Genomic DNA, 21,933 nt, shown 5'->3' on the forward strand with positions numbered 1-21,933 from the left:
CCCACTTGAAATAAGTAAAAACACTGCACTTAACATAAAAAAAGAAAAATCTTCCGCCAAATAGGCCTATCCTGATGCCCTACTGAAACAGTCGATCCTTATGCTGTGACTCACTAGGGCATGGCGCCATCTACTGGTTATTTATTTTATCACTGTAACAATTTTAAGCGAACATTTGCTACAAGGCATATTGTCTTTAAAAGTGCACATAACATGGCATTAACATGTTTGCATATTTATCTTGCTCTGTCTGAATAATTAACAGTGCTTGTATATCAGCCCGTTACTTGGGCCAGGGTCGCCGCAGCATCATTCCCTGATATGGATCTATGTAGTACGGTAAATGGTTGGTGGGCGGGCAGTCCTTGGGTGGAGGGCTGTTCTGCTTTTACGCGTGCGCAGTATGCGTAAATTGCTACGTGAGGTCATGTTTTTGTCGTGTTGTGGTGTCGAGTTCTAATAATTTTTCAGGTTGATAAAAATCAGGAAATGGTTTACATTTAAAAGAAACAGATCGCGAGAGCTGATACACAATGTTCGAGTCTGGCTTCAAGAATGTCAACATAAATCTGACCTCGGCTAATTCGAGGCGAACATTCTCCTGCGGCGACATCGTCACTGGAACTTTATCGTTCGACCTCACTAAGGAGACAAAAATCACGTCCATCACAATGGCACTGTCTGGAAATGTAGATGTACACTGGAGTAGCGGTAGCGGAGGGAAGAAGAGACATCGAAGACATTTCTCAGCAAAAATCAACTTGTTCCTCTTAAAAAGCGGACTTCTGCTAGAAAACAGTGTGTATACTAACCCATGTATGAGAACAACACACATTACCACCCTGTCATATGTTATGCCGTGTGTTTTGTCTCTGTTGTATTAGGCCTTGGTGGTGGACCAACCAAACTTCCCCCTGGAACGCATGTGTACCCCTTCACCTGTCACATCCCACACGGGTACGTTGGAGATGTCTGACTGTGAAAGCTACTTACATTGTTACTCGGAGTCATGCTGTTAGGTCCTGCCCGCACGCAATGTAGTTTTTGAGGCCCAATATAATCTGTCAGCCCCATATGTCAGAGAGAAGGTAAACCAAAGACTAAACAGCTAAAGAGAATTCTTGACTACTAGACAACTAAAGAGACTACTAAACCATTCTTCCACAGATTAAGTATTATTTTTTGCAACAGGAACACAAATTTGCCCAGAAGCTGCTGTGACCCAGTAAATATGAAAAGGAATGCAGTCCTGCAATGTTTTATCTCAAGAGTCAACATGCACAACATATTTACAACATGTAACACAATTTTTCCACAGAGATTTCCCATCTACTTTCCATGGTGTTCATGGAAAGATACAATATCTTTTGACAGTGAGCATTGACAGACCGTGGCATTTTGCAAAATCCTTTGAGACAGAACTAAATTTTTTAGAACGAATCAACAACAAACCTGAACTGTGGGTAAGAACACTTTGTGCATAAGCATACCTTACCATTCAAGTTACATTAATTTTATTTTCAATGTAATGTGCTTGACTGAAATAAATCTTTGCTCTGTAGGCCCCACTCTCAGGATCTAACAGCATGTATGTCTGCTGCCTGTGCTGGGCCTCTGGTCCAGTTGAACTGACAGCAACTTTAGAAAGAAAAGCATTCATGCGGGGTGAGTGCACCCTCAGCTGTCTACTGGCTGGCTTTATTTGTCATTAATGCTTACATGTCAGTGCTGTGTTTTTACCAGGTGAAATTGTGAAAGTCATTTGTGAGATCAACAATGCCTCATCTCGGACAGTTACCCCTAAAGCTAGGTTGAAGGAGAGGCAGACGTACTACACCCATGGAAGACACAACCGCAATTCAGGCACACGAAACCTGGTCACTCAGAACGGAGAAGCCATTAAAGCCAACTCTTCAGATGTCCACAAAGAACTCCTGCTGACCATTCCCACCAACACTCACCTCACCATCTCTAACTGCCCCATATTAGAAGTGGACTACATGATTGAGGTAAAGTAACCTGTTGCCCCAAAATACAGTGCTTGAAATGTGTAATGTGAAATATTAATATAAGTATATACAAATTATAAATATAAATATAAATAAATATTAATATTGTAATCTATGCATTGCTTTTACAGGTTGTTGTTGATGTAAGAGGTTCCTCTGAAGTCATTGTGCGCTGCCCCATTATCATCTATGATTATAACATTTATAATCAGATTCCACAGCAGCCATAGACTCTGCATGTGCTGCACCATCTCAGGTATTTTTGGACAGTTTCTAAAACATGTCTCAGTCAAGAAACCAAAATCACACCAATACTATGAAATGGAATATTCTAAAGGTTATGATTTACACTCTGTCAGTACAATCATTGCTGACACAGTTAATACTGTTGTTTTTGCCCATGGGCAAAAGTCTTTACCTGCCTTGCCTTGAAGGAGCTTTGACTGCCACAAGAATGCAGAAAAGTTTTAAAATGAGATCATGTGACCAGACCTGCTACACTCAAACTGAAAGATTGTTTTATCCTTGCCTAAATGCTCTATGATACTGAACATTCATCATAGTTCCTTTGTGTGAAGTTAATCTATGAATGTTTTTCACACCATAACTGGAGCAGTTTAGTTGATCTCCCTAAATCACCATTAAGGTTGATAAGACACACATACACACAGATCTATTTATGTCAGATAAGACATAAATGTTCATAAAATGTGCATTTCATGACCTAAACACTGTTTACCTCAGCACACAAGTGACCAAATGTTCATCTTAGCAGAAAATGACACAGCAGAGACATACATACTCCATGTGACAGCTTGATTGTAGTACTTGTAGTGCTTTTCTTAAACAAAAGTGTTTTATCTGAATTTTTTCATATTTAAAAAACAAAATCTTTTTCACCATGTGCCATGGTATTTACAGTTGTGATAATGGCTGTTGACCAATTTCTTACAGTGTGTATCTATCAGAAGTAAGAGTAGTTGTACTCAAATAAGAGTCAGAAAGTATATGAGGAAACCACTAATCATGTAAGGGTAACGGTAAGAAATAACTGTCTTAACGTATCTGATTTATAATTTGAAGTGAATGTAATTACCAAACATTACATATATTACTCGAGTTGAAGTAAAAGTATGGTGTCAGAAAACTAATGTACTGAGAAGTACAATTTTATTAAAAAGTTACCCACCTCTGATCCTTTCTATCAACACAGCTTATGTTAGGAGTCTATTGAAGCAGGGGACCTTTTGTTCTGTGAACAAAATGTAGCTTACACTATTTCATGTTACATTTGAGAAACCTGGTAAAGTGCTCTTACATGTATTGCCATTTATTTTCTATAGCCATTGTTTCAAATACATTTTAACATAGTAGAAAGACAAAATATCTAATGGCCAGTCCAAACAATGTTTGCTTTGATTAATTGTGTGTAACATTACATGAAATACATTACTAATACAATGTTTTACCAGATATAAATGTTGTTGATGTTACATATTTGGATTGACTGCATGTATGACATGACAAAGAGTAATAAACTGTATAACAATTTGGCATGCTTGAAACCTGTCAGTTATATTTCCAAATGTTTAATGCTCAAATTATTGCGGTAGTAAGCTTCATGTGATTATATTTAGAGGCATATCTATATCTATATCTATATATATCTATATATCTATATATATATATATATATATATTATATATATATATATATATATATATATATATATATATATATATATATATATATATATATATATATATATAAATGTATGCTTGCTTCACACATTTTTATAACAGCCCCTGACAGACCTACCATTTAATCATTACAGCATTGCCCTTTCCTTGCTTATTGCAGCTGAAGATAAGAGAATCCTTAGTATCTCAGGTTAGTTCAGGTTGCTAGCCATAGCAAGTAGCGATATGATTAATGCAATTAAGAACTTTTCTGTGGGCTATAATCCTATCAATGAAAGTATCGTTTACTGCAGTGGGGACTACATTACAGGACAGGTGACACTGGAACTGTCCAAAGACACAGAAGTGAATGCCTTAAGCGTGGAACTAAAAGGAAACTCACAAATGTTATGGACTGAGGGACATGGAAAAAGTTCACAGACGTACAAGAGCAAGGAGGAGTATTTAAAGATCAAGCAGTTTCTCATCCAGAAAGACTGCGTTAAGTAACAGAAGACATATGCCAGTGTCTTTCTGAAGACATGTTACTTCTCTTCTTCTGTATTATGAACAATTACTGCACCTTGACCTTCAGATATTTGAATAATTTAGTTCAGTTTGTCATCTCTGTTCTTAATACCAATTCTATGCATTATTTATGTGGTGTTGGTTCAATTAAATTAACTCAATATTTATCCTTACTTTGTAGGTTCCACAAAGATGTCCTATGCTTCCTTGGGGAACTATACCCTGTACTTGCATGATGAATATTATTATTTTAAAGTAATGATCTGCTTAAGTCAATCTTTGGCCTCTCTACCACCCTTGCTGAATACTTGCACAAACACAACTAATGACTCTAAACTAATTTTGACTCAATGTTTTCAGGAAACAATCTTGTGGGCCAGGGCAGCACTCTCTACCACTTCAGCTTTCAAATTCCTGCACAGTAAGCCACTTGTAATCAAAACTCATCTTCACTAATAAGTGTGGAAAAATGAAACTGTGTGTCCATGTCATTTGCAGACTTGCCTCAATCTTTTAAAGGTACAATGTAAATGTAAAGGGGTAAAATTATGTACACACTGAAGGCAAATCTGGACAGACCTCTGAGAGCAGACAGGAAAGCAAAGGCAGAGTTCAACCTGGTTTCAAAAAGTAACATGGCCATTGATTCAAGCTATCTAATGGTAGCCACCAGCATAACCTTCATAATGCTTTTGTTTGATGAAATAACAGTATCATTTTCTGTCATAGGCTCCACAACATGGTGTTATAGATGAGAAAATGAAGCTTTTCAACTCTGGACTCTCAACTCTCAACAATGGATGTACATATTGAGAAGACCAGATTCCACCAAGGTAAATGTTTTTTTGAACTGAATGAGGGTGTATATGTCCAGTCTCTAGGCCTTTTAATGAGCTCAAGGTCCCCTGTTCCCCACTTTATTACATGTTGATTGCCAGTTTGAGAGCAGTCAGTATCAAAAAAGCAGTATCAACAATTATGGACTTTATGAAATAATGTACAATTGTGTTGTGTGCATTTAATAACATGCTTTATTCTAAAGGAGAAGGGATAAAAGTGGTGAGTCATCACTATCCCCACCACCACATACCCATCTCTCTTAAACTACAACATTATGAAAGCAGAGTACAGACTCAGGGTATGTGCAACATATACATTTTATTACCTGCAGCAAAATCAAACTTACACATGTGTTGTTTTTGCAGGTCTGTTTGGATGTCAAGTATGCTTTGGACCCTAAGATAAAGTTCCCTATTATAATACTATACTCCTGGCTTTGATACAAATATCAGTCCAACTTATGGATTTGAAACTTTCCCTACAGGGAATGACCCCTCTCCCTACTCTCCCTACTCTGGAGCACAGCCCTCAGCACCACCTATAGACTGTACACTTCCACCTCCCTATGAAACATGTGGGAGCTATCCACCATTGCCCGATTATGAAACTAAATTTTGAGGTTTTGTTTCCATTTCTATTGAATAACCTCATCTGATCATGTGTGATAGTCTCATTCTATTTTGGTATTAAGTATTATATCAAGACAGTTCCCTTATCATGTTTATATGATTTTACACTTTACATTGAGGAACAATGTTACGTTGTTATAAAACAAAAGGCGTAAGCAGTTTTTTCATTTCAGTGGTTAGTATGCAATGTATGACGGGTTTACTATACTGTAGAATTTTGGATTGTCAGATGGTGTCAGGTTTGATATGATAATGATTTAATAACAACATCACTGTTTTAGAATACTTACTGTAAATTATTAATAAACTACATTATTGGTTTTGGTTCAGTCATTAAACTCATTAAGCTCTGTTTATATTTATACAGTTTTTTTGGTAGAAACTTACATTTTCCCATTAATTAAAAAGCACACTGACTGCCTATTGTGTTTGTTACAAAAAGCCTATTTTGAAAAGTGCATAAGGTTAGGCATCTTACAGGTATAACCATATGTAAATGACTGCATATAAGGCAATTAAAACTGACAGAGAAGCCCCAAGAGTAAACTGAAAGGACAACACCCTCTGGCCTATGAAGTTCACATAGAGGTTAAGGTCTCATACTATCTAATTGGGATGTTTATTGTAGCAATAATGTACTTAGTCATAAACCCAGTAATATAATCATGTGACAATCGTGATGAATATGACTGATACAGTATATTAGAGAATACAATTTGTCTTACAACTTTCAACTTCATTGCTCAATTCTGAAAAGAAAAGGCTATAGTTATTGTACTATTCAAATCACTTACTGAGTGAGGTAGGCTATTGTTAGTATTCAAAGATTAGTCTTTGCATAAAACAGTGATTAAAGCTAAACTGAAAGGTCAAAGGTGGGTCAAGTTTTACCTCTCAATGGTCACCATTGTTAGAATAAATAATTAAGCTTAGCTATTTTCTATAATCACTTCTATAGTTCATTTTTGTACCGAGGTCATTTGAAGATTCATTTGAAGGGCTCTGATCACAGCTGTGAGACTCATAGATATATGTCAAGACAAATGCAGGATATTCCAATCTAATAGCTAAATAAATAGGACAAGAACTACTGATAGGGATGATGTCATGACATGTTAGCCAGATAAGCCCCTCGGATGGAGTCTGATTGGACTGTGCAATGTGCTAATATACCTGGCTGGCCTGTGCACCAACGAAGAGGCGCTAAGTCTAAACCGTGGTAACCTCCCACTATAGTTTGCATATAAAAGTCATTGTATAGGTGTACAACATGGAGTCTCTGCATGGGAATTGGAATAATTAAATTATTGGGATTTTGTTCGTTTCTGCTTGGATATAAATTACACTTGAAACAGAAATAAACATGAGAGGAAAAGGTTGTTTTCCTCAACACCATTGTAACACCCTTTAAGGGCTTGACTGCCCCGCACGACAGTTATGTTGGATCACCAGAGAACTATGGACAGCTAAGTTCAGTTTTATGGATTTTATTACAATAATCTGCAGAGTTTTAGTTTAAAAAGGGGAAACAGGTCACAGGAGTGGGAGAAGTCCATTGAGTTCATAAAAAGGTTAAAAACTTAGAGGTAGTCCAGAGGTCCGGGCTTTCGGTCGGCTAACATTACTCTGTGGCAGGCAAATGGCGGCTGGTGTGGCGCTTTGTCCCCAGAGTGCCCCAGTTTCACCCACGGAGTGGCCAATGTTTCTTCAGACTGCCCAGGACCTCCTGAACAGATGACAGCCAGGTGTGTGTGTGAGAGAGAGAGAGACAGCAATTAAAACAACATTATATGGCCATTGACCCACACCAAACAAAAGAAAACCCACACAAAGAAAAAACACACCCATTAAAGTGACAGAGGAATGATACCATAGCCCTGTTACACCATACTGTCACCAAAATCACCACATGTCCAGTATGTTCAATAAGACATCCATGTGCATTATGATAAATGGTCACATTTCCATATAGGACCTTTCCACCTTCAAGGCACTCAAAGAGCTTTACAACAAGGAACCAAAGAACCACTCACTCATTCACACACTGAAACATCAGTGTACGCAGACACAAGGGGTTAGGTGCTTTAAGTGTCTTGCCCAAGGACACAATGACAACATTCATCTATGGGAGATGGAATCACACTGCCAACCTGTGGGTCAGTGGATCTGACCACTCAACCAACGGTGTTTATGTCGAGAGCAGGATTCAAACCACCAACCTTAGGATCAGTGGACCAACTAAGCTGACGTGATTAATCAAAGGGAGCAAGATCACCATGACCATGATCCATGACCAGTGTTGGGAAGGTTACTTTTAGAATGTAATCCCCTACAGATTACATATTACACACCCCAAAATGTAATTTGTAACGTAATCCATTAAATTACTTAAAGTGAGTAACGTAATCTGATTACTTTGGATTACTTGATATTGTCATGTTTTTTTAAACGACATGAATGTAGCAACCACATCCTCAAAATTCGTGTTTGTTGTCTTCAAATTGTCTGAGCCCAAGTCTCCATGAATAAGCAACTGTTTGCTGTAGAGAAACAAAGACCACGATATCTTAATATAAGAGGTTTTGTCTGTTAAAAGACAGTAACAAGATAAGACTTTCCTTCACCAGATTAAAAAATATTATTGATAGAGAAATTATATGAGATCACCTTAAATTATGTCAACCTACTGTTAGGTGTCATGTTGTTTAGACCTGGTTTAGTCCTGGTTTAGTCCTGATTTTTAGACCTGGTCTAGACCAGGTCTTTAGTTCTGGTTTAGTCGTGATTTAGTCCTAGTTTAAACCTGCTTTAGTCCTGCTTTAGTCCTGGTTTAGTCCTGGTTTAGTCCTGGGTTAGTCCTGGGTTAGTCCTGGTTTAGTCCTGGTGTTAGTTCTGGTTTAGAGGCGCACAGGAGGAAGTGCGGTTTATGCGAGAAAACACGGTCCACACGCGGCGCACGAGACGGCGGTGTCCGCGCTGTAACTACGGAAGGAGACGTGGTCCGCGGGTTCTCAGGTTGATGACGATGATGAAGGTGTGTGTTTGTGTTTGTGTGTGTTTGTGTTTGTGTGTGTGTGTCCCCTCATGTGGCAGGTCACTATAGGACAGTAGTGCAGATATTATGAGTCTATGCAGGTTGTTTTCACCAGTGCCAGTAGCTCCGGTTTCACATTTAAGTTGTAGGCGATTTTATATTTGTTTTTTATTTATATATATATATATATATATATATATATATATATATATATATATATATATATATATATTCTATATATATTCACATCGGGAGAAGAATTTCCAAGACACAAATGCGTTTTTACCAATGCACTGCTGCTTCCACTGTGTGACTGACACCGCCAACTTTAACATGACGTTTACATCGCTCTTCCTGTCGCGTTCTGTTTGGGTTTCAGGCAATGAGTGAAATTACCGAAATAAAAAAATAAATAAATGGGATGTAGCACAAAATGTGAAAAAAGGAAAATACCGCCTTGTAATCCACTTATTTCAACAAAGTAACTAATCCAATTACCACTCATTGAAACAGTAACTGTAACGGAATACAGTTACTCATAATTTGTACTCTGATTACGTAACGGCGGTACATGTAATCCGTTACTCCCCAACACTGTCCATGACCTATCGAAAAGGGTTGATTCTCTTTCAAAAACAATATATGGGCACATTTTAAAATACATTGGTTATATTTTAATTTATATCCACATCAGCCCAGTTCTTTTTTAGATCAGTTCGATCAGGAGTGATGCGAAGATAATCCAAGGTAAAATTGTCGGAGGGAGGAGTTATGCATTTTAATACAAAAGTTATAGGTATCGTGTTACTCAAATTTGCATCAAATAGGCCCAGTTGAAGATATAGGCTACAAATAGTTGAAGATGGGATTCTTGGCTTTCTTAGTTGAAAAAGCAAAGAGAGTCACGTTTCACGATGTTCTGTGGTGAGCCTCTGCCGTTGCATGCCGGGGCATGATTGGCCAGGCTGTGCTGGGGCTCCTCTCCCCCTGCTGGCCCCACTGTAATGGCGGATCCGTGTGCTCCAGTCTAGATGAGAGGGAAAGGGAAAAGAGAAGATAACGCCCTTCAGCTGCTCAGCCGCACCGCGGAAGAAAAGAGTTGTTGTTCAAAATGTCGAGCACCGTAAAGGACTTAAAAGTTACTTATAATCCCGCGAACAATGAAGCCAACACATTTACCAGCGGAGACACTGTGACTGGTCAAGTGGAGCTGGAACTGCTCAAAGAGTGCACGGTCCAGTCTCTGTCCATCAAGTTTAAAGGGAAGGCAGAAGTTTTGTGGACCGAGCGACATGGGAAAACCACCGTGGTGTACCACTCCAAGAACAAGTACTTCAGCATCAAGCACCACTTCATTAAAGATGAAGACAAAACGGGTAAAGAGGAGCAGGCTGTTGAAAATTTAGTTTCAACTGTGTGGCCCACAATGGTTACGAGTTAAGTTAGAAAGCTATTAAACATCAGACGGTATTTCTTATTATAAAACAACACCACGAGAAGAAAAAAAAAGGCGTTGGCCGAGTAGCTTTTTAATTAATTTTTTTTATCACATTCTTCATATGCACGATTTAGATCGGCAGGGTTATTGATTTTGACAGTTTACAGTGATTTACAGCAGTCAGACCAGACATCTTGCAGATTAATGCAAAACATTTGTTCTAGGATCAAGGCTTTGCCCTTCTGTCAGGTCACAATACTGTTATAAGTACACTGTAAACTGAGACTACTTTAATCTTTACAATTGTATGCTTCTGTTCCCAAAGAAAGTGACAGTGACAGAATTCTGAGTGGAGAGATTGGACAAACCTGTAAGTCCTTCAAATGTTGTATTCTATGAATCTACCTCCATATTTGTGTGGCTAAAACTATTCTCTTTTCAGATAGTAATGTGCTTCCTGCTGGACGCCACATCTACCCATTTACATTTCAGTTTCCAATGGAGTAAGTTGGAATAAATTGGTATACTATGCAAAAATAAACATCAGAAGATGAGCATTGTGAGAAAAGACAAATTTCCAAAATGGTGGACAATAACTGAAAGGAAGATACTGTTTTCAAATATTTTTTTTAATCTCTTTTATTATTTAAGCATTATAATTTGAAATATACAAAATGTTTATATTGGATGACAACACCACACAACTACATTCACATTTTTCATGTCATTTTTTGTTCCCATAGGCACACACCGTCCTCCTTTCATGCTGACACTGGTAAAATAAAATATTTGCTCGAAGCGAAGTTGAGCCGATCAATGAGGATTCCCAAGAAAGATGCAACAAAGCTCAACTATGTAACACAAGACATTATGGACTACAACCCAGAGCTGAAGGTAGGCTTTTTACAGGCATTCCTCACATTCCAGGAAGTGACACAGTTGCTAACCAAACCACTCACGATAACTTCTATAGGCTACATAGTAGTACTGGAACTTTCGTCTCTTTGTTCAGATCCAAATCTTTTGATCAATTCCTTTCAAAATGATGTTCAAAAGCCTACATGGCAGAAGCCAATGTGATTTAACTACTTTTATGTACAAAATGATACCAGAAATAAGTGATCAAGGCTAAGATTTGTTTGAAATGGTCACATCACTACTACATGTATAGACTCGATTATGATGATATGGTGATTATGATAGTGCTCTGAAGGGGGAGTAGGAGCAAAGGGAGGAGGAACACAGAGGTCAAAAAGGAAAGTGAAACTTATAAAACATGTAAAAACATTGTTTCAGCAAATAAAGGATTTTCAAAACAATAATAGGCATAGTGATATGTTATGTGTTTGCAGTTACTAACCCACAGAAGTCTAATACCCCCTCTTTAACTAATATTTGGAAGTATATTCTTTTAGAGTGTAAGACACAATCTTTCTCTTGATAATAACATGAGATTTGCATGACCTAGGGCTGGATGATAAATAGATACATCATATATTGATATAATTATGTTCAAGATATACATTTGCCATATTGTAAATATCAAGTTATTTAACGTTATGTAACAGTAATGCCACACTGCTGCCTAGTTTCTCATCTTTTGGTTTTGCTTCTCTCTACTCTCTCCCTCTGGGGCAAAGGACATACACTGCCCTCTGTCCAAAATGTTTCTATAAATAAGAAATGTAGAGCTATATATTATATATGAATGTTTATATTAAATAGCTCTGTTTTCAGTTTTTTTTAAATGTAATAACCAATATATTGGCTGTATTTATGAGCTGGACATTGATAGTGGATCCATTCTTCTCCTGTATATAACATTTTCAGGAGCCGCAACATGAAACTAAAGACAAGAAACTAAAACTTTTTAATTCAGGAACAGTCTCTATGGATGTAGATTTGGAAAAAATGGGGTTTTACCAAGGTGAGTAATGGTTGATTTATATCTTATATATCAGTGTGGTGTTCTGATGTTATGTTAAGTATGTTCTGTGCATATTTCTCATTGCTAGTACTTTTGCAGGAGAGAGTATAAAGATTTTCGCTGCCATTCAGAACAACTCTTCTCGAGACATCAAGCCAAAGTTTGTTGTGTACAGCAAACACAGCTTTTTCGCTGGCGGCAAGAGAAGACTTCATACCAAAGACCTGATCAAAGAGGTGGGGGCACCCATCCCTCCCTCCAGCAGTCAGAAGGTGACCCAGCTCATCCACATCCCCCCCGACATGGAACCGTCCATCCACAACTGTGACATCATCAAAGTGGAGCACAGGCTCAGGGTAAGACTGAGGGGTGGCCAATATGGCAAAACTTTATTATCACAAATTTCTTGGAGCCAAATCACAGTTTAAATTTATCACAATTCATACACTTTATTTTTGCAAACTATGTAACTTTTCTGGTGGAGGGTCCACCACCTGTTTGTCTTATTGGAGATGCATTTGCTTTGCCTTGAAAGTGCCAAAGTATGGCATTAAACTTCCCTGTCTTCATGGAGACAAGTAAGTGACACAACTTGTCCAAGTTACAGGTTAGATTTGTGGAGAAGAGAAATGACTCACAATAAGAATACTTGAATTCCCAATATATTTCATAGCAATTAAACATATAATTGAAATAATGCTAAATGTATATATGTTTAATGCCATACCATGGAACATGGAGATTAGAGGCGGGCAGTTACACAGTGTACCTTTAAGAGGTAATTAAAGTAATCTTCTTATTCTGAAATCATACAATTGATAAAATACAGTGGTCTCTCACTCAGGCCTTACAGAAGATAATCAATTTCAGAATGATGATTGTTTTGATAACAATTAACATTTTCAATCTAAATAAATATTTAGAGCTTTTGAAAAAGTCACCAAATGTTGCATGTGTCAGAAAACCTATGAATAGAAGAAGTGGGAGGGAAAAGTGCCCTCCCTTCAGACAGATGTAAGGAAGACAATGTCTTACGTGTGTCCGGCCAGAACAGATTCACAACTTTTGCAATGGAACCTCTCTGAATGACTGAGAGATTATACAGGCGATGTGCCTATAATGACAGGTCGTCACAGCGATGAGATCACTATTAGATTTGTATTACTATGTTGCCCTAAACAGTGTCACCACATATATGATTGAAAAAAAAAAGATTTTCTTAGAAGAAATTGAAATTGCTGAAGGTTGAAATTTTGTCTATGATTAATAGAGGAATGGGCACCGAAAGTATTTTTTAAGAATTTGCAAATGTTTCTTTTAAGTAAAAGAATAAAGTCAGTTAAAAGTTCACAAATCAATCCAACAAACAAAATTAATGTTATTTGCAGGTCTATCTGGATGTCAAATATGCCTCCGACCCACAAATCAAATTCCCCATTGTGATTCTCCATGCTCCCCACTTTGTTGCCAATGGCCCACCACCTGCTGCTTCAGAGTTTGGATTTGGAGCCTATGGAACGGTCAACCCTCCAGTGTACAACCATTTGCCCTATGCACCACAACCTGGACCACAATACCTCCATCCACCACCAGGGGTAATGACGCAACCCTCAGCTCCACCGTTAAACCGCTCGGACCCTCCTCCATACACTGCTTATGAAATGTACCCTTCTTTACCATCATATGACACCAAAAAATAGCACAGCGTTATTGTCTTTTATTGGTACAAGAAGTCAAATTGTAGCAGAAGTTTATTTACTTTATTTTTCAAGTTTAAATGTAATCGCTTTGGTCTATACATCAGTTAATCCCAATTTATGCTAGCCGGGTGGTTCAGCCTTAGTTTAAATAGGACCTAATTTTGTCAGTTTAACCTTAAAGAAGTTGCTGGCCATAATCCCTTCCACTTTGTTTCCAATTTGAAATATTTTTTTTATGTTAATAGTTTTTCATTATGTGATGTTTTCATATAAAAATAAGATAGTCTGTGTATAAAAACAGCCAAAATTTTGAATTTTTGGGACATTCAAAACACAAACATAACAGAGCATGCAGAGCCAGGTTTAAATGTTTTGCTTTTTGTGTTGACATGGTGGGTTTCAGATCACAACATTCTATAGACCAATGTTATTTAATACAGTTGGGGGCTAAAATTAACATTGTTAAATTGCAGATTTTTGTTGCCATACAGTGAGTTCTTGTGTCTTGACACTGATATGTTCTGGGGCAACATTTGTGGGTTTACCCTTTGGATATTTCATGGCAAAGTACAATATCATCAATAAGGAAATCTGACTCTTGACCCCCATCTGGGACTATGGCATCATCACATTCTAGAATCTGAATCTTTTTTCAATATTTGAATAGTCTAGATCAGACTGAAATTTTGTCTAAAAATTTAAATTTCATGTTTTGTTGAAATCTTTTTGTTTTTAAACGTTTTTGCATGTATTATAAGTTTGTATATTAAATAAATTACCATGGCCATTTCAAATATCTATTGTAAATTAATTCTTTAAATATCTGTAATTCTACTATAATAGAGAAGTTCTGTCTGACCAGTACTTTTTCAACACTTTACACCTAAAGGTATTATGTTTCAGTTAAGATATTGTGTGGTATATCTTTACAAAGCATTAACAACATGTGACTCTGAGTAATGTAAACAAATTGGAGCCGCCTCTTTTTCCTCACATTTCACAAAGGACAAACCAGTCAAACAACGTGCTTACATGTACACGTAGCATTTCATTAGTATTACTCCACAGTCTGAGTTTGAGCTACGCTGCTACAGAGACAGAATGACCATTCATAATTTCTCTATTGAATACGATGCCATCAACAGCAACAACATCTTCACAAATGGGGATACCATAAAAGGAAGAATCATTTTAGAAGTCTCAAAGGAGATCAAGGTTCAAGCTCTTATTTTCAGAGCCCAGGGGCAAGCACGTGTCTGCTGGCATGAGCAGTACGGACAGTACGTGCATGTGGTGTACACCTCTAAGGATGAGTACTACAGAGTGGAACATCACATCTTCACAGAGACCACACAAGATGGTAATTCATGTTAAATTTGTTTCATTTAGAATTAATTTAATATATATTCATGTATTAATTTTTGGTTCTTTTCAAGGCACTGAAGTTATTGGTCCAGGGAGACATGTGTTCCCTTTTTCATTCAAGATTCCTGATAGGTTGACAAAAAAATGCTTGATTATTGTTTGTATGAAAATACATAAATTAGATAGATATTTCTCTCTCTCTCTCTCTCTCTCTCTCTCTCTATATATATATATATATATATATATATATATATATATATATCTGTCTATCTATCTATATTTTTTTAAGTTAAAGTGTTAAAAAGTTAGAAAATTTTGTCACTGTAAAAAACTATTTCAAGTCAGTATGTTTAATTACAGAAAAATGCCATCAACATTTAAATCCTCAGTGGGTAAAATTGTGCACAAGTTGAAGGCAGAGCTAAAGCAGTCAATGAAGATCACAAAAACTGCTAAAACACACTTCACCTTAGTCTCACAAGCGGACCTGGACATACCTGGACTTCTGGTATGCATTGCCTAAGCTTAAGTGCACAGTCAGTCCTGCTATTGTAGTAATATCTAGTGTGTTTTTAGGAACCTCAATACGGCTGCAAAGATAAAACTATCAGTGTTTTCGGATCCGGAACTGTTGCCATTGATGTCCGCACAGAGAGACTGGGATATTGGCAAGGTAATTTGTTTATTCAATAATTCACCAGGTAGAACACCCTCTCATTTACATAAGAATCTGGTCAAGGTAAGGCAATGTGACTGCTTTGTGTGTAGTATTAAAGATTCACTGTGTAACTGATGGTGGAGGGTTTACTAACTGATTGTCTCCATGGAGATATTATTATTTTGCCTGGAATACTCCACAGTATGGCATTAAACATAAAAATTTCCAAGAGGTGACACCACCAGGCCAAATTACAGGCCAGTTCAGTGGTGAGGCAGCCTTCCTCACAGCAAGAAAAAATGGGTATGGTACCTCACATCTCCATAAGACACGTTGGAACTTTTCTGGGTGGCTTTTCAAAATAATAAAAAAAAAAAAAAAAGATAAAATATTTCTCCACACACTATGCTAACATAGGTTTATTCATTGATTTGACTTTCAGGTGAAGCTCTACAGGTCGTGGCTGAGATTAAAAACCAGTCCTCTCGTGCGGTCAAGCCTAAACTGGTCTTGTACAAAAAGAAGAGTTATTTTGCCCAGGGTCACAGAAGGGTCAACACGTCTGACATCCTGAAGGAGACCTGTGATCCAGTCGAGTCTGGCTCCAATAAAACTGTCACCAAGACTATCACTATTCCAAAGGAACTGCCCTCCTCTATACTCAACTGCAGCATAATTAAACTGGAGTATAGACTCAAGGTATTAAATTCACTGGCAACTGTGCATATATAAAGTAAATATACAAGCTACATAATATACTACCTACACCTACTTTTGGTGCCTCTGACCATTAGATAATATTACATGCTCAACTACACAAAGAGGTTTATTAATGACATTTAAAAGTACAGTTTATTCAAAATATAATAATATTAATACTACTGGCACACCCAGTACATCCCTAATATTAAAAACTACACACCCTGTACATAACTATTGTAAGACTACAACTTAATAAACAGAGAATTGTTATTCTCTGTTATTTTATTTTAGATGTAAACACGTGCCTGTTCTCTCTTTCCAGATCCTGCTGGATATCAAATGTGCGAGTAACCCTGAGATCAAGTTACCTATAATTGTTTTACCTGAACAAAGCAGCCTCACAGCAGTGGATAACCAGTCGGCTACATTAAAGGAATATGAAGCTTCAGCCCAGCCCAGTCCACAGGACATTTACTATCCACCCATCCAGGCCTGGTCTCTGCCCACTCAGAACCTTGCACACCACCAGCCTGCTGCTGCAGCAGCCTCTGATGACCCTCCTCCCTATGGATCTCTGTACCCCCACACAGACCAAAACAGCTTTAACTGTTACATCCAGGGAAAAGGAAAGGGTGCTGCAAATATTAGTTAAACTCAACAGAAAATTATATCCAATGGCCTTTTCTTTTTGTTGTTTTTGGCATAAAAAGAAAATACTTATTTACCTAGCTGATTTGTACTTTAACATTAACACCAACTTGTTTGAGGCAGGTATTCTCATCTAAAAAGCACTGCATTTCTGGTGGAGGGTCAGTCAAAAACTTTTCTCCATAAAAAAGTTATTGCTTTGTTTGGAATGTTTTGCATTATGGTATTAAACCTTTCTAACTTCATCTAGACCAAACCAGATCAAGTTACGGGTCAAATCTTTGGAGAGGCATCCCCACTCGCAGTCAGAAAGCCTGTATTTTTGAGCTATAAAACCACATATAATTGAATAAATGTAATGTAGAGCTGTTTAATGTCATACTGTGGAACATTCCAGACAGAGCAAAAAAGCAGGTGATAAACGCCCAACCAAAAAGTTACCTAGTGCTGTTTTAATCTGTTTTGTTGTTGTTGTTGTTGTTGTTTTTTATAGAGATCGATAGAGATAGATATGTTTAAATATCATTCTTTACAATATTCAGGAACAAACAATAACATCTCCATGGAGACAAGTAGCAGACCATTTTCCAGAAAAGGTACATAGTGCACATTTATTTATGCATTTATTTATTTTATGTTTATTGTGATTTGACATTAGACATTTGACTTCAGGGAATAGGGAGGGCATTCATCAGGTTTGAATGGGGTGATGTGACAATAAGATACATAGTGAGCAAATATGTTTTTACGTAACTGATTTGTGTACTTTAACATTAAATAAACAGGTACTGTTTTCAAACTTTACTGTATATATGTGTGTGTATATATATATATATATATATATATATATATATATATACACACACACACACAAATACAGTAGAGAGTGAGAGTTAAGCCTAGGCTCTGACAGTTTACTGCTTTATTCTGTCTAATATGTATGTATGTAATATGTATATGTGTATGTATATGTATCAATAGAAAAAAATATATTTACATTAAAAGATCATTGTTTCAAAGTTTTTATAGTTTATTGTATCTGATAGCAACAATAAAATGATATATAGATGGATTAATCACATTGAGATTCCCAACTTCAGTGTTATCGTCCCCTAAGGGCTGTTACTCACCGTGGCAAAGGTTGTGAAACTGAGCATGTGACAGTTGTAAACCATTGATATAAAAAGAGTGAACGCTCTATCAAGGCACACTCGTGAAAATGACCATAGAGAGCTTCTCCGTTGAGTACGACACCAACAACAAAGACAATGTGTTTTCCAGAGGTGACACTATCTCTGGGAGGGTGGTCCTGGAGCTGTCCAAAGAATCCAAACTAGACCATATCACTGTGAAAGCCAAGGGGAAAGCATCTGTACTGTGGAATGAATACTATTCACCTGCACATAACATAGTGTACACGTCAAAGGAAAAGTACTTCTCCATTGCACAAGATGTACTTGACGATTCAACACGTGGTAGGTTCTGTTGTATCAACAAATATTTAAATGTGGACTTTCTATTAATGTTTTGTTGTTTTTTATATCAGGTTCTAAGGTAATCGCTGTGGGGAGACACACATTCCCTTTTACTTTTCAAATACCAAATATGTACGAAAATCTAATTTTACTGTCTCAAATTTACATTTGTTCAGTTTTCAAAACAACTAAACTATTTGCTCTTGTCTTTGCAGGGAGCTGCCATCTTCTTTCAAGGGAAAACATGGCAAAATCACTTATTTTCTGGAAGCAAGAGCGATCAGATTTATGAGAGTGGATCAGAAAGCTACAGAAGAATTCTTTATTGTTTCCAATGAAGACAAGTCCACTCCTGAGACAATGGTAAGAGTACAAATCAAACAGTTTGAAACTAGGCACTTAAAGTAAAACTTACAAGATAAATTACTTTCGGAGCTATGCTTTTGATAGTTGAAATTGTAATATCGATAATGATATTTGCAGTTTTAGTGTATAGCACTCAAAGCAGTTGTGTTACAAATAAATTAAGTAATAGTAACAATTTTTAATGTTGGACAGAAACCTCAATACATGCGCAGTGATAAGAAGCACTCATCTGGGAACGTGATTTTGAATGTGCACACTAAACGGATGGGATATCAGCAAGGTAAAACAAGAAAATTTAATTTTATAATTCAATCTAAATGAAGCAGATTACATATTAGGTGCACAGGTGTACAGGTTAGTGCAAAGTGAATGATTTTGGAATAGCTGCTCTTTATCTTGCCTATAAGGACCATTGTTGATAGAATAATAATCACCTTCAACCCATAAAACAATATACTTGTACTATATCTCATGTACTGGCTTGAATAAAAAGTACTCTAATCATTTATTTTTGATTTTTGAAGGAGACAATATTGAAATCCAAACCGAGATTGTCAACAACACAAACGGCATGGTCACACCCACGTACTACCTGTACGAGAAGCAAAGTTTTCACACAAAATTAAAGAGGAAGGTCTACACTAATGACATCATAAAGGAGTCTGGACAACCAGTGGGGCCCAAAACAGAGCTGATAAATAACAAAATCTTGCACATCCCAAACCTGCTCCCTCCAACTCTCCTCAGCAGCTCCATAGTCAAACTGGAGTACAGACTCAAGGTAATACTCTTATTTCATACATATTTAGCAGTTGCAGTGCAAGTGCAGTGTTTAATTTTGGCATTAAACCTTTCTATTTTCATGGAGCCTAGTTATAGGTCAGATCTGTGAAGAGGCAATCCCACTTACAGTCAGAATGTCTGTTGTTTTTTGTTTATTTTTTTAAGGTATTTTGAGCTATAAAACAACTTGTAATTAATTAAGTGTAAGGTAGAGCTGTTTAATGTCATACTATGAAACATTCCAGGCAGGGCAATGACATCCATCCATAGCAACAAGCAGCTGACAGGCCCCTAACCAAAAAGTTGCACAGTACATCTTTAAGACCACAGAGAATGGATTAAGTTGTGTCCATAAAGGTACAATATGCAGTTTTTCTGGTGAGTCTGCCCTGTCCATGGTGATGTTGTCTAAAATGTTACACAGTATGTCATTAAAGATAACTTTCTTGCATTTAGGATTTCTAGTATCATTTTATTTTTACCTGGTCCCCAAAGGGTTGACCAGGTTTTGTATTTACCCTGTGTGTCTTTATGTGTGTGTCTGTCCACTCGTGATAATTCCGCCATTTATGAACCGATATATCACCAAATTTGGTACGTGGGTCAAGCCCCTGTGCCCGATGCCGCAAAAAAAAGTTTGGTGACGATCTGAGATCATTTGTGGTCACACGGGTCAGTTGAAAGGTCACACCATTATAAAGGATAGGCAATTTCGGCAAATTCTGAACTATCTGTGGCCTAAAATATTCACCCAATCATCACACAAGTTGACACACACATAACGCCTCATGGGGGACCAGGTTGCTATCTCTGATTGCTCTTGTTTTCTATAGAGATCAGTAGAACGATAGATGTGTTTAAATACCATCCTTTACGATATTCAAGGTTAAGCAATAACATCTCCACAGAGATGACATACATAGTGCACCTTTATTTATTTATTTTTATTTATTTTATTTTACTTTTTTGTGGCGTTAGAGACGTTTTGACTTGAGCGAACAGGGAGTGGTTGCATCCAGGTTTGAAGGGGGTGATGCGATAATAAGATACACAGTCACATAGTGCATAGTGCATAGTTTTAATGTAAACTAAACTTAATGTAAGCAGGAAAATTTGAGCAAGGATTAAGTTTCTGCTGATTATAATGTTTTCAATGGCCCGTAGTAAAAAAAACTGTCTTTGCAGGTGGTCCTGGACGCATCTCTGATAGGAAATGCAGAGGTTAAGTTTCCAATTGTTGTGCTGAGAGAGTTCAACAAGCTACAAGAGCAGAACCAGAGTGTTGTGTGAATTAGGTTGGGTAGTCACTCCAAAGCATGTTTTCTTGTTTTGTAACATGTTCAGATGATTTAAAAACTCTAAACAAACATCAAGTGGTTGTAAAATAGAAGCTCATAAAACCAGCCACTATCAATATACAATGCCTGGACTGGTCAATGATTGTTTAATATTTCTATGTAAACCAGAGGAAAAATATGTCAGTTGTTGGTGTCATACTAACTTTGTAAATCATACAGTATAAAATCTAAGTTTGTATAAAAAATAAATAAATATATAAACAAATCAGACTATATAGTGTGATGTGTTATGTACCTTCGTGATTTAGATAAGAGTCCAAAGTCTGACACTACAATGCAAACACTTCAGTCATTCCAGCTTCATGAAGTATCCATGCATAGTATTTTTACTGCATTATGTTCTCACCCAAATAGGCCTGTCACAATAACACATTTTGAAGCACGACGATATATAGCTGCAGAGAAATATGGTAATAAATGATAATATTAAACTACTTTATTTCACTGATAAAATTAAAGTATAAAACTATTTTTAAATAAACATTAAAATAAAAAGGCCTAAGCTGCAGCAAATAAATAGCAGATTAAACCAATAATGAGCCATTGACCTATTCAACAATTTACAGCTCAAATCTTGTCTCATTACTACAAAAATAAAGCAAAAACTACCCATGATACCCAAAATATATTGTTCCAGCTTTCATATTGAATGATAAGTTGATATACTAATTATCATGACAGGCCTACTCCCAAATTTAGAAAGTTACAGAAAGTTAGAAAATTTAATTTTCTATCTTTATACCTGTTTTCATCTGCATATTCTTCTCTCCAACAGCTTAGTTAATTTCTATTCA

The 21,933-nt window shown here is 36.9% G+C and overlaps 4 protein-coding genes across 7 annotated transcripts; all 4 read left to right on the forward strand.

Moving 5' to 3' along the window:
* The first annotated feature begins 409 nt into the window (after nt 1-409).
* LOC110156738 (arrestin domain-containing protein 3-like) lies at nt 410-5,563 on the forward strand. Of its 4 annotated transcripts, none has more exons than XR_002318654.2 (11): nt 410-798; nt 885-957; nt 1,319-1,463; nt 1,563-1,665; nt 1,744-2,009; nt 2,141-2,265; nt 4,577-4,637; nt 4,715-4,878; nt 4,946-5,049; nt 5,259-5,354; nt 5,422-5,563. XR_002318654.2 is itself a non-coding variant. In XM_020920952.2 (6 exons), the coding sequence occupies exons 1-6, from the start codon at nt 534-536 to the stop codon at nt 2,237-2,239; spliced, it is 951 nt and encodes a 316-aa protein (XP_020776611.1). In that variant the 5' UTR covers nt 410-533; the 3' UTR covers nt 2,240-3,563. The 4 variants fall into 4 exon arrangements, 1 of the variants encoding a protein (XP_020776611.1); XR_008633237.1 differs by having other exon boundaries at nt 4,715-4,846; XR_008633238.1 differs by lacking the exon at nt 4,715-4,878.
* Nucleotides 5,564-9,717: 4,154 nt separating this feature from the next.
* Nucleotides 9,718-14,578, forward strand: LOC110156737 (arrestin domain-containing protein 3-like). Its single transcript, XM_020920951.2, has 7 exons — nt 9,718-10,095; nt 10,483-10,527; nt 10,600-10,660; nt 10,901-11,051; nt 11,988-12,084; nt 12,184-12,440; nt 13,473-14,578. The coding sequence occupies exons 1-7, from the start codon at nt 9,831-9,833 to the stop codon at nt 13,782-13,784; spliced, it is 1,188 nt and encodes a 395-aa protein (XP_020776610.1). The 5' UTR covers nt 9,718-9,830; the 3' UTR covers nt 13,785-14,578.
* A 276-nt stretch (nt 14,579-14,854) lies between these two features.
* Nucleotides 14,855-17,906, forward strand: LOC110156753 (arrestin domain-containing protein 3-like). The gene is made up of 6 exons (XM_020920970.2): nt 14,855-15,144; nt 15,221-15,281; nt 15,510-15,657; nt 15,726-15,822; nt 16,250-16,506; nt 16,832-17,906. The coding sequence occupies exons 1-6, from the start codon at nt 14,886-14,888 to the stop codon at nt 17,159-17,161; spliced, it is 1,152 nt and encodes a 383-aa protein (XP_020776629.2). The 5' UTR covers nt 14,855-14,885; the 3' UTR covers nt 17,162-17,906.
* A 470-nt stretch (nt 17,907-18,376) lies between these two features.
* LOC129411277 (arrestin domain-containing protein 3-like) lies at nt 18,377-21,272 on the forward strand. The gene is made up of 6 exons (XM_055161701.1): nt 18,377-18,632; nt 18,704-18,764; nt 18,848-18,995; nt 19,191-19,278; nt 19,523-19,779; nt 20,967-21,272. Exons 1-6 carry the CDS (start codon nt 18,377-18,379, stop codon nt 21,069-21,071), a joined length of 915 nt encoding a protein of 304 aa, XP_055017676.1. The 3' UTR covers nt 21,072-21,272.
* The last annotated feature ends 661 nt before the right edge of the window (nt 21,273-21,933 follow it).

This window comes from Boleophthalmus pectinirostris, unplaced genomic scaffold (genome assembly GCF_026225935.1).
Source record: "Boleophthalmus pectinirostris isolate CB_2022bp ecotype Guang Dong unplaced genomic scaffold, ASM2622593v1 HiC_scaffold_4, whole genome shotgun sequence".
In the NCBI taxonomy this organism is placed as follows: Eukaryota; Metazoa; Chordata; class Actinopteri; order Gobiiformes; family Gobiidae; genus Boleophthalmus; species Boleophthalmus pectinirostris.

Bases quoted from the DNA above. Each gene is read 5' to 3' on its own strand.
- LOC129411277 (XM_055161701.1), top strand. From the start codon at position 18,377: ATGACCATAGAGAGCTTCTCCGTTGAGTACGACACCAACAACAAAGAC. The intron at 18,633-18,703 runs GTAGGTTCTGTT...TTTTTATATCAG, and splicing joins ACTTGACGATTCAACACGTG to GTTCTAAGGTAATCGCTGTG. The intron at 18,765-18,847 runs GTACGAAAATCT...TTGTCTTTGCAG, and splicing joins ACTTTTCAAATACCAAATAT to GGAGCTGCCATCTTCTTTCA.
- LOC110156737 (XM_020920951.2), top strand. From the start codon at position 9,831: ATGTCGAGCACCGTAAAGGACTTAAAAGTTACTTATAATCCCGCGAAC. The intron at 10,528-10,599 runs GTAAGTCCTTCA...TTCTCTTTTCAG, and splicing joins TGGAGAGATTGGACAAACCT to ATAGTAATGTGCTTCCTGCT. The intron at 12,441-13,472 runs GTAAGACTGAGG...TGTTATTTGCAG, and splicing joins AAGTGGAGCACAGGCTCAGG to GTCTATCTGGATGTCAAATA.
- LOC110156738 (XM_020920952.2), top strand. From the start codon at position 534: ATGTTCGAGTCTGGCTTCAAGAATGTCAACATAAATCTGACCTCGGCT. The intron at 799-884 runs GTGTGTATACTA...CTGTTGTATTAG, and splicing joins CGGACTTCTGCTAGAAAACA to GCCTTGGTGGTGGACCAACC. The intron at 958-1,318 runs GTACGTTGGAGA...ATTTTTCCACAG, and splicing joins ACCTGTCACATCCCACACGG to AGATTTCCCATCTACTTTCC.
- LOC110156753 (XM_020920970.2), top strand. From the start codon at position 14,886: ATGACCATTCATAATTTCTCTATTGAATACGATGCCATCAACAGCAAC. The intron at 15,658-15,725 runs GTATGCATTGCC...GTGTGTTTTTAG, and splicing joins TGGACATACCTGGACTTCTG to GAACCTCAATACGGCTGCAA. The intron at 15,823-16,249 runs GTAATTTGTTTA...TTTGACTTTCAG, and splicing joins GAGACTGGGATATTGGCAAG to GTGAAGCTCTACAGGTCGTG.